Below are 12519 nucleotides of genomic sequence, written 5' to 3'. Positions count from 1 at the left end.
TGAAACAATATGATGCCCTAAATTTACCATCTGAGTTTCCACAAATGTTTTTCCTTTTTAGTCTATGCACCTAAGAATACAATTCACGTTTTAATAATTTCTCACATTTAATAGCAAGTGACGGGGCACCTGGGTGGCTCAGTCAGTTAAGCATCTGACTTCGGCTCAGGTCATGATCTCATGGCTCGTGAGTTCAAGCCCCGCATCGGGCTCTGTGCTGACAGCTCGGAGCCTGGAGCCTGCTTCGGATTCTGTGTCTCCCTCTATCTCTGACCTTCCCCCGTTCATGCTCTCTCTGTGTCTCAAAAATAAATAAACATTAAAAAAAAAATTGAAATAGCAAGTGGCTTCCTGGAGTTTCCCTTCTAGGGAAAAAGGGCCAAATGGCAAGGTAGGGGTGGACTAGTCTGACTGGTGGCATCTCAGTAGGAAGATTCAAATTTGTTACCAGAAAGAACACTAGATTCAGGAGGGTCCGGGTCTAGTCCCAGCTTTGGCAACAACTCACTTCCTGTATGACCTCAGGCAAATCATATCACCTTTGTCTCATTTTACATATGGGAGAAAAAATGAGGGAAGTGGAGTACCAACCAGTAATTAGGGCCACTACATATTTTACTGTCTAAACAAGACACCTTTGAGAGTCAAAGTGGGTGCTATTGTTAGTTGTGCCAGAACGGACATTATACTGATCCTGAAGAAACCAAGATGTATGGTCACTTTACTTCAGCTCAGTTTTATCCTCTAGAAACCCCTATGGGACCCTTCCTCATGTTCTATGGCTGGCTCCATATGGCACATCCCGGATGCTCAATGTTTACCCCATTTCCTTTTGGGAAGCTTTTCTACATTCTTTATGTAATCAAAGTTATTGATCTGTTCTACAATTTCACCATTATAATGACTGAACTGTTGTGTCAAACAGCTGCACCCCTCCTGCTGATTTTACATTCTGTATATCCCCACATGATCTCTGCTGACAACAGTTTTTCAAAGAAGGTAAATATTTAGGTATGAACCACCTCCTTTTTCAAACCAAAGAATAAGTAGACAAAGGACATTAGTAACTAGTATAAAGTACTGCAGATATTAAAAGGCCAGAACGGTGGTGAAAACCTGGTTTTCTCAACCAGTTTGCTAATAGGCCACCTTAATCACACATAACATACAAGAGAAGAAACTTCAAAAACATATATTCACCTATAAATTTTGCAAATCTTAGAAGCAAAGAAAATATTCTACGTAGACCAAAACTCTGATTGCTCAAAACCAGTTCGGCCCAGGGCTGACCTGCACTTTTTCCAACATGGCATATAATAATTTGCTAGACTTTTAAACAGTGAATTGTTTTCTGGGGTTTTTTTGGGTTTTTTTTAAGGAAAGTACATCCTGGCTGTAACATTTTCTTTCAATACAAATGCTATTTTATGCCTTGTATGCTTAAAGATGTTTGTTTATTTACTTTTCCACTGATACCTAAGTTGGTGGTGGAGGGGAGAAGAGTGAGGGAGTCACTCCTGTACCCAAGGAGACCTCTGCCTCTCTGGAATGTTCTACACATAGGAGTCAGACCCATGGCTCATGTCATTTATGGGTGACATAACTCAATATTCTGAGAACATTTCTGATTGAGGAAATGAATATACCATTCAGTCCATGGCAAGATCAAAAGGCAAGAAGGTAAACAAATGCTACAGAATGTCCCAGAAAAGGATCTAGCCTTGGTATAAAAAGAACTGGACGTGTCGGTTTACTTCCTACTTTGCTGGAATAATCTCAGAAACAAGGGGTGGAGGCTACATAAATTATGAAAGAGACAGTCAGGAAAAGCTCTGCTGATACGTTGGCAAGACCTGAATATAGAACAAACAATCCTAAAAAAGAAAAAGAAAGAGAACAAACAATCCTTATAAACACAGAGGAAAGGAAAACACAAAGCAAAACCAGCAACACTTTCACCATTACTAACTAAAACTGACAACTGAAAATCTGTTTGAGAATTCTCTAAAATCTCTGGATAAGCACTCATCTCCAAAGCCTTTAAAGACTTTTCACCCTTAAAATCATATAAGATCCAAAGCTTAGACATACTAAATTCTCTTTTAAAGAGAGGCTTCCCCAGAGGAAGGCTGGGTCTGTCTTCACTGGACAAGAGGTTTAATCACTTCCAGAGTTGAAGAAATGCCTTCCTGAGCCCTGGTCTTACGTGTGTCTCATACTGGTCATCTGCACAGACCAGCAGTAGCACCCACCCAGAGGAGCAAATACAGGAACGTGCCTGGAATGCTGCAGGCTCCTTCAGCAATTTCATGGAAGAGCTCTGGCACCTTAAGAAAAGGCATTTCTTTGTTTCGTAAACAAACACATAGAATGAAGCTCACTCTCAAGTTCATTTGGAATACTCTATTTTGGCAAATTTTCAAATCTCAAATGGAGTTTACATCAACCTATCCCTCTTGGTTTTCTTTAGCCTCTGAAAAGTTACTTCTAGTGCCAAAAAGATACGAAATGATCGCCAAAAACATTTTATATGGATGCTTTGTAATTGTAATCTTTTTCTGATGTCTCTCTTTAAAGACCCAGAAACACTGTTAAAATACTCTCAAGAGGTAGGGACACCTCTCTGGGTTTACTTTCATTAAGATTTTGCTACAGTCTCAGGGTTGTTATTCACCAGCTGCTGATCCATTTTAATTACACCACCTGGGAACCTTGGCAGATTTGGGTGGGAGGTATGCGTAGGATGATCCCTGAGGATAAGAGAGAACTTCCCCTTTCCTCTACTGTTCCACCCAACATAATACCGGCCTGTGATGACTGTTTCAAGAGGAGGTCTCCAGCTTCCAAACAAATAAATTGTTCAACTGTCTCTAAATGGACCAAACCATGGGGGTAGACTTGAAAATTAAGCTCGCTTGCCTTCATCCATCCAGTGTGAGGACGGACTGCACCATGACCACTAGTACACCAGCAGACACACACAGCGGGACTCTCTATTTAGCCTCGGCATCAACTCTGATGGGAAAGTGGATTCATTAATGTTTCCCCAAACCAAGTATCTCTTTTGATAGAAATCATCAGGCTTTTTGCTGTCTAGCTGAAGGCAGGTGACTACAAAATGGCCTTACCTCCTTTATCTGGGAAAACTTACAGCCTACGTGGAAACTACCAGGTGTCAACTACCCATGGCTCATGGGTCATATCTTTATCAATGATTAAAATAAAGTGATTTTTAAACCACTTTCTAAATATAAAAGCACACCACCTAAAGCACAATGCACCCATCAGGATTCATGAAGATGAAAATAACACCCATCTCTCGAGATGTTGAGAGGATCACAATGAAAAGATGAGATTCTCCATGAAGCACCTAGACCCAGCGTGTGGGGCATAATAGGTACTCAGCAAAAAATACATAGTAGCTACTGTTCACCAGTTTTTTAGAGAGTCTCAGACCAAGGGTAAGTAATTAGGGAAGAATGACACCAGATAATTCTGAAACCATCCCTGTCCGTACTTACTGTGTCTCAGCCCCTAGCAGCATTTCCACTTTCTCACTCGCATGGTTACTCAGGACTGTCAGAGTAAAGAGGTGGCTGGCAGAGCTCTGTCTTGAATAAAGCATTGTAGAACTGTTCTTCCCTGGAGAAGAATTAAGCTCTTCATTGTCACAAGATTCCACCAATAGCTGATCTCTTAAGGAATAATCATTGACGTTGTAACTTTCTTCACTAGAAGGAAAAGGGAAAAGAACATGTCAACAATTCAATGGATAAGACTATGACACTGTCCATTTTCAAGTCACATTCAGGGAGAAGGTGATGGGGAGGAAGGAAGGATAGGAGGAGAATGATTTATTTAAAACTTTTTTTAATGATTATTTTTGAGACAGAGACAGAGCACGTGTGAGGGAGGGGCAGAATGAGGGAAACACAGAATCTGAAGCAGGCTCCAGGCTCTGAGCTCTCAGCACAGAGCCTGATGCGGGGCTTGAACTCACGAACCATGAGATTATGACGTGAGCTGAAGTCAGACGCTTAACCGACTGAGCCACCCAGGCATCCTGAAAATGATTTATTTTAAAATATGAACTAGAGGGGCGCTTGGGTGGCTCAGTTGGTTAGGCAACCGACTTTGGCTCAGGTCATGATCTCAGTTTGTGAGTTCGAGCCCCACGTCAGGCTCTGTGCTGACAGCTCAGAGCCTGGAGCCTGCTTCAGATTCTGTGTCTCCCCCTCTCTCTAGCCCTCCCTGCTCATGCTCTGTGTCTGTCTCTCAATGATAAATAAACATTAAAAAAATTTTTTAAATGAACTAGAATCTGAATTATATATACTGATTATGAATCAATACAATCTTCCCGAATTAAGCCTGTTAATTACTATTTTTCTGCAATGTATAAATTGTATCTCAGGTTTAAAAGCAATATTAAAAATAATGCTGGGGAAGGGGCACCTGGGTGGCTCAGTCAGTTAAGCATCCAACTTCAGCTCAGGTCATGATCTTGTGGTATGTGAGTTTGAGCCCTGCATCGGGCTCTGTGCTGACAGCTCAGAGCCTGGAGCCTGCTTCGGATTCTGTGTCTCCCTCTCTATCTGCGCTACCCAGCTTGTGCTCTCTCTTTCAAAAAAATAAACATTAAAAAAAAGTTTTTTTTTTTTAAATAATGCTAGGGGCACCTGGGTGGCTCAGTGAGTTGAGTGTTGGACATGGGCTCAGGTCATGATCTTGCAGTTTCTGAGTTGGGGCCCATTTCAGGCTTTCTACTGTTGGCCTGTCAGTGCAAAGCCAGCTTCAGATCCTCTGTCCCCCTCTCTCTGCCCCTCCGTGACTTGTGCACTCCAAAAAATAAATATTTAAAAACAAAACAAATAATGCTAAACCCTAGCTTTCATTTTACATTATCCTGGAACTGGATAATGTATTACAAGTGAGACAACATGCATAGTGGTAATGCTCGAACAGGCACATTTCCCCAGTCTTCCCTCTGTCCGCAGAATAAAGAGGGAGCCCCAAACCTACCCATGCTCTGGATAACAACAGCTCAGTCCCAGCCTCCAAGCCACCAGACATAGGAGGGAAGAAGAGCCTTGGAGATCTGCCTAAGCCATCCTTCTAACACACACAGCCTCACCACCTGCTTCAGAAACCACCAGGAGACTGATTTCTCTATCCCTGCTTATGCCCATGATCCCAGTATTCTCCATTCCCCTGGAATCTCATCCCCATAGCACTGTGAACACACCTAATCTGCCTCTATCTCCCTGAGCTCCTCAGCTTGTTCCTGAACCCCTTCTGTGTCTTCCAGAAATGGACCTCATATAGGGAATCCAGCAAAATCTTGTAAATCCTCAGCTCTGTCCTTGAACCCTCCCTTTACATTCTTGCCTTAACAGAAGCTTGGCTCTCCCTAGAAAACATGGCCTCCCCATAAGGCTTTCTATCAGCTGGTTTCTCATGCTGCTGCTAGACAGTGATCACTTCTTCCTCCCAAAAAGTCCTTCGCTTTGAAGCTCATGCTGTCCGGCTCTATCTCATAATCAAAGTCAAGGAAAGACTCCCAGTTGAGTTATCTATCCTTATGAGTTTAGTTGCTGGCTCACGGTCCCCCTACAACACTACTTTCTTGAATTTCCACACAGGGGAGACTTCCATTACCCCGGCTTGTCAGTTCCTTGACTTCCCCTTCCCCAACCATCTTACCTTCTGTCCTTCAGCTACCCCACCATTGTCATACCCTAGACCTTGTCATTGAAATCAACTGCAATGTCTCTGTAATCCCAATGTCAAACACCCTCTCCAACCATCTGTCTCTCCTACTCCCCTCTTCTTCTAATCCTCAACCCCAATGATTCTTTTTTTTTTAATTGTTTTTAACGAGTATTTATTTTTTAGAGAGAGATATTCAGAGCATGAGAGGAGGAGAGGCAGAGAGAGAGGGAGACACAGAAACCGAAGGAGGCTCCAGGCTCTGAGCTGTCAGCACAAAGCCCGACACAAGGCTCAAACTCATGAACCATGAGATCATGACCTGAGCCTAAGTTGGACGCTCAACCGACTGAGCCACCCAGGTGCCCCTCAACCCCAATGATTCTTTAGCCCACTGACTCTACCACCTTTCCCCTGTCCTTAAACCCTTTATGCTTACTAGATTACCCAGCTTGGATTTCTAGGGATGTAGTTATAATCACCACGTGTATACATGCTCATCTCTTTGGCAAATCCCAACCCTGGTTAGATACAGCTCTCCCTCTACTCCACATCTGTGCCCTTGCAGCTGAACATGGGAAAGCTCAAGAAATAACTGCTGAATAAATGGATGACTATGCAATATATTCTAATATATTCTAGGAACAATGTTAAATATTCACCTTATTGAATAATAAATGCAAATGTATGAACTCAGGGGAGCTATGAGAAAATTAAACTCCTCATGCCCAACTACACTAGGCATTTCAGGATAGGCCGCTTTGCTCAAGATTTCTTAGAATTTCTTTCATTCAGTGGCAGACGTCTACTAGTCAACCACTCCCTTGTAACTCTCCTTAGGAAAATTTATAAAATCTTTTCTAAAATTTAGTTTGGTATTCTCTCTTCAAAAGACAGCACACAGTTATTATCTATAAAAGCAAAATACTGCCTTCTGATCAAGTCTACTTGTTGCTACGGTAATAATCTGTATTAACTGGAAGTTCACATGGCAAGATCATTTCCAAAGCTTTCCTGAGACTGCCTGCAGACCAACACAGCCAGAGCCAGCATATATAAAATATTTCTCATATCAAAATAAGGTTTATCAAAGTTCACATGATTTTCATCAAAGGAGAAAGCAGAATAATACACTTTACAAACAAGTAAGGTTGTATTTTCAAAAGACCATGTTTACAAGAAACAAAGCAATTTTTGGCAGAGCAGGGAATGCTTATAATGTTGTCTAGAGATCTTAAACATGGATTTAACAGCTCAGAACCCAGGATAAAAAACCAAACCGCAAAAGAACACAAGCAGAGCCTCAACAACATCAAAAACAAGAGAAAGAACAAGAAGAACGAGGGCCTCCTTGTTGCCATCCTCTCTCTGTAGCTCTAGTTACTCTTGGTCCAACTCACAAGTTAAACAAGATGACCTGTTAGCCAAAGACACCCATTTCCAGTTAAAAGGAATTCTGTTTTCTCAGAGAAATCCAAGCATCCTAATGTTGCGTATACGGGTGTTCAGGTAGTGCCCTAACCAATGACACTGCATAGGTATTCTTCATCTTTCCAAAGAAATAAAAGGCAAAGAAATGTATATGCCATAAGCCCATCATTCAAGAGGACTCAAGTTCCAAAAAGTTGTCGGCAGTAAAGTGGTTCCACCTATTTAAGACCAAGAGGTCACAGGGAAGCCATGTAAACTCTTATGAGTTAACTAGTTAAGTCTTTCTTTTCCTCTTAATTTTCTGAGTTCCCATTTTCCCCAGTGTTTGTGTCAGTATCCGCTAATGTGTTGCAATGATGCTCTGAATCTTTGTCTTTTGGAGGCAATTAAAGCCAGAAATAGTAGAAAAATTAAGAGTTTTTTAATTGTTCTCTGGAGCAATGACAACTACAATGCCATTAAGAGTTGGGGTGACTATGTGACCTAGTTTATGCCTGTTATCCTCTCAAATGTCCAGTTTGGAAGATAAATTGTGGCCACTTTATTTTATAGCTATGTGACTTCACCTCGAGGTATCCATTTCTATACATCTGCACATTTGTGTCACAGAATAAGCCTGAACAGGGAACTTTTCCCACTCTTTGAATTTCTTGAATCCAAAATAGGACACAGGAAACACATTTGCTCTTTGTTGTTGTTAACTGATCCAATAGCAAGCATCCAATATTACTTCACCTAGACCTGTAAACTTCATTACACAATGTTTACAACTTCTTCACTACTTTTTTTTTTTTTTTAATTTTTTTTTCAACATTTTTTATTTATTTTTGGGACAGAGAGAGACAGAGCATGAACGGGGAAGGAGCAGAGAGAGAGGGAGACACAGAATCGGAAACAGGCTCCAGGCTCCGAGCCATCAGCCCAGAGCCCGACGCGGGGCTCGAACTCACGGACCGCGAGATCGTGACCTGGCTGAAGTCGGACGCTTAACCGACTGCGCCACCCAGGCGCCCCTTCACTACTCTTAATATGTTTATATTTTAAAAACCTTGGTTCCATTGAACAGTAAATCAATTATTTATTCTCACCCTCTATTATTCAAACCAACTGAAACAAAAACTAAAAAGCCATTCCCTCTTGCTAACACATCTGTGTTCTCTCTCTCACATACACACACACACACACACACACACACTCTCAATCTCATAAAGGTTCAAAACAATCCTACTTTCTCCTCTGAATCTGCTAACTATTGGATAAAACTCATTCTCCTAATGTCAGGCGGCACCTATCTCTCATGCTAATACAAAAGGAAAAATCTATGTTAAGATACGTGCCTGAGCAGAAGGAAGAGGGGAGAATCCATAGCCAGATGCAGCTATTTACAAACCTACTTCCCTCCTCTGCTTAGTCACCCATGTCCAATAAGTATAACAGAGGCTAAGCTGGGGTGGGTAAGAAACCCCTTTCCTGAGGGAAGTTGATGCTAATCAGACTTCCCCATGTTTGTCTCTATCATTTAACAAACATATGGTTTACATAGTCTCCGAAACAATTTGGATCATGTAATTAGGAAGTTAAATTGCACAGAAAAAGGCAAATGGAAAAACCACCTTTCCTTGCATGGAGAAGTTTATATGTAGACTTCCTTTGATTGTCTTATGTGTGCTCCAAGTTTGCCAGCTGCTCATCAAGGCTGTCTGCTTTGTGCAAGCAGGACCCCTATCAGGTGCAGCAATCACATCTATAGAAGTCCGTTGCTCTGCCATGTAAACAGTGACGGATCTCGCTGTTGAAATCTACTTAAAGTCCTAGTAACCTCTGCTGAGATTCCATTCTTTCCTTTCTTTCTTTTTTTTTTTTGTTTCTTTTTTTTCTCTTCCCTTCCCTTTTCTTCCCTTCCCTTTCTCTCACCAGATAGAGAGCTATCAGTAGAGAACAGAATCTGGTGGTAAATACATACCTCAATTATTCTTCCCTCAGGAAGGCATTCTTTTGTTAAGCAGTTCAAATAGTGTGTGGTCCTACCATATGCAACCTAACGAAGTGGGTTAAAAGATGACATACCTTATTGTGAATAGTGGCTTTCTTAAAAAGATTATTATGGATCACTTTTAACTTTCTGCCCCATCAATTTCTAGAAAGGCTGGGATTTTTCATACTGGGCCTCTATTTATTACTTTTAAATCAGGATATTTCACAACCGCATACAACAGGCACTTTTTTTTTTTTTTATTGTTTATCTATTTTTGAGGCAGAGAGAGACAGAGCACCAGCAGGGAAGGGGCAGAGAGAGAGAGACACACACACAGAATCTGAAGCAGGCTCTAGGCTCTGAGCTGTCAGCACAGAGCCCAACGCGGGGCTTGAACTCACGAATCCGTAAGACCAAGACCTGAGCTGAAGTCGACGCTTCACTGACTGAGCCACCCAGGCGCCCCAACAGGCACACGTTTTTAAAATACCAAAGCCACATATATACATATGCATTAGTGAGTGTAGCAGGACAGATACCAACCTCGGCACAGGAGTTACTCTGGGGAGGAAGAGGAGGAAGAGGAAGATGGGATGATGGTGGAGATACTATGGATGTACCCGCAGTATTACATCAGGGCTTTTTTGTTTAAAAAGGAATGATCTGACAGTAATACGGCAAAAAGTTAATGTCTATTATATCTGGATGATAGGTATGTTAGTGTTTGATAAGAAAAACCTAAAGAATAATAAATGCATCGTGTCTGTGGATGTTTAAGGGTACAGCTGAAGTGACTATTGCACAATGGAATTTTTCTGGACCTACAGAAAAAGGATTATTTGCAGATGACATCATTGCCTGAAAAGATATTATAAAGTAAGAGTGAATTCAATAAAGTAGTTGCGTTGAGACAAAAAAACAAAAAACCAAAAACAAAACAAACAAAAAAAAAGCTTTTCTATATATGACTGACACATGGTTAGAAAATGTAATAAAGTAAGTCATCTTATTTATAAGAGACACAAAACCCATAAAATATTTAGGATTAAACCTAACAAGTTTCTGCTATATGAAAACAGTTTCTGCTATACTTCAGAAGAAAGCCTGAATGGATACAGAAGTTTGATATTACAGAGGTTCCAATTCTTTCTAAATTAAAATATAACTTTATCATATCACAACAAAGTACAAACAGGGTTTTTTGGGATGTGGTGAAGAATGGGAACAGTCAAGCTGATCTTTGTAAAACGTACAAAAAATAAACACGTAAACACAGTCAGAAAGATTATGGGAAAGAATGAGAGCCATCCAGCCTTATGACATATTAAAAGCATATTGTGAAACTACAGTAATTCGAAGACTGGGCCTGGGGATGAATTGACAGATGGGTTAGTGAAACAGAGGAGTGGGTTCATGAACTGATCCAAACACATCTGGGAATTTAGGACATGGTAGAGGTGACATTTCAAATCTGTAGGAAATTGACAAGTTAGTCAACAAATAATATTGGAACATCTGAAGAAACATCTGGAAAAAAAAAATTTTGGGATCCCAATCTCATTCAGTAACCAGGATCATCTCCTTGGACCCAAGCTCTGGGTCCATTAAGAGTCATGAGGAAGAGGTGGTGACAGAACAGGTCTTTCTCCTAGGCACAGACCCATCTGGACTTGCCTTGTGATTGGAGGTGGGGGGTACTCTTAAACATGCAAATACCTTAGAGAGAGTTCCCAACTTAACCTTTATTAGCAAACCCTTTACTTTAAGTACATATTAAGGATGACCAGGAATGGGAAATAGGCTAGTTGACCAAGATGGAGCCATACATATGAAAGGAAAGATGTGATGGGGGAAGTGAGGGGAAGGGTTGATTGTGAAGGCCAGCTTTCCCACAACCCACTGCTCCTCAGCCCTAGGAGTTGTCTCATATTTTACCATGGCATTGGTATGGGACTTTCTTTTATAGCCAAAATCTGACAGATGGAAACCCAACTAGCACCTCCAATTCTTCTTTTCATAAAAGAGTTAAATTTAAAAGAATTGATGCTATCAATGAATTATCCAAAACAATATGATTTTTCGCATACATCAAGATAGTGATGTTTATTTTTTACCTATGCAGTAAGTAGCTCCAGAGACTTCGTTTAAAACATGCACACAGTTGCCCTGTCCTGAAAAACCTTCACCTGAATCTGCTGGTGCAAGACAGACATCTCCTGAGCTACTCACTGCCTGCATTTTTGGTTTCTCAGACCCTGTGCCTACGTGCCAGTGAAACTGCTCCCCAAGGCCAGCATGGCCCAGCATCCCACCAAACCCAATGACTTGAATTTCACTGTTCTTGACATCTACAAAATTTGATGATGTGGAGTACTGTGACATCCTGAAACTCTACCTTCCTCTTCTCATGCTTGTGTAACATTTCTAAGTCATCCTCCTTTTGGGTCGTTCTCCAAGATCCTCTCCTAGACCCCTGCTGTTCTCTCAGGATTTATAATGGCTCTGCCATTCTCCCCGCCTGTTGATTCACATGACTGGATGAGGTTTGATAAAATCAGAGTTTCTTCCTATTTTCCTTTAAGACATGCATATGAATTCCTCTGGTGCAAATTTCCATTAATTTCTCTTCTCCTTCCGAAAACATGATTTCTAAATCCCTATATCTGATCTTGTGCTTAACTAGAATAAAAATACCCTAGTTAACATTTCTGGAATGGAGACTATTGGTCTATACTGAAATTTATTTTGAGTTAAGAGATTGAAACATTATGTCACATGACTGACATTGATTTCACTAAACTTTAAAGCTTAGTTTTAGAATAATACAAACAAGTATTTAGGGAAATAATGTGCAATTTTAAAGTAATGAAGTGTAGTACAACAGATAAAAGTAGAGACTTGATTTAGAATGCCTGGTGAGAATCCCAATTCTATCACTTACTCACTTCATGATCTTGAGCACATTACTGATCCCCTTGGTGTTTTAGCTTTCTCATCTGTAAAATGGGGATAACAATACCAATCTCCTTGGATTGTTGTGAGAACTAAGTGATATAGTAATATATTTATTACTTGTAAATATAAGTCATATATTATTCTGTTGGAAGTAAAGTTCTTACAGTCATGCCTGACTCACAACCAGTAAATGTTAGCTATTATTTTTAATTTTCCTGACAGATCATGCATTTCAATTGCTTGACATTTTGTTCAAGGCTTGATAATTGCATGCACTTTGCAAATGGGCAAGTGAACAGAGCATAACTTGAACTAAATATGTATCTCAAGAAATTCATAATGTGGCAAGTACTCCAACAAAACAAGGCATGGTATTTATCCAGAAACCGAGTTCAGTCTTACTTGTTCAGGCCTTCAAAATAATTCTGAAGACTAACAAACATGCCATA

The 12519-nt window shown here is 40.6% G+C and overlaps 1 protein-coding gene across 1 annotated transcript in view; it reads right to left on the bottom strand.

The window, feature by feature from the left end:
- The window catches only part of ARHGEF26 (Rho guanine nucleotide exchange factor 26), a 127993-nt gene that overhangs the window by 11545 nt on the left and 103929 nt on the right, over positions 1 to 12519 (bottom strand). Inside the window, exon 12 of the mRNA XM_047875955.1 lies at positions 3522 to 3731. Within this exon, the coding sequence (XP_047731911.1) occupies positions 3522 to 3731 (210 nt within the window). The remainder of the gene's footprint in view (positions 1 to 3521; positions 3732 to 12519) is intronic.

This window comes from Prionailurus viverrinus, chromosome C2, assembly GCF_022837055.1.
Source record: "Prionailurus viverrinus isolate Anna chromosome C2, UM_Priviv_1.0, whole genome shotgun sequence".
NCBI classification, from domain to species: Eukaryota; Metazoa; Chordata; class Mammalia; order Carnivora; family Felidae; genus Prionailurus; species Prionailurus viverrinus.
Note: the sequence above shows the minus strand (reverse complement) of the source record. Positions and strands in the feature narration are given on the sequence as shown.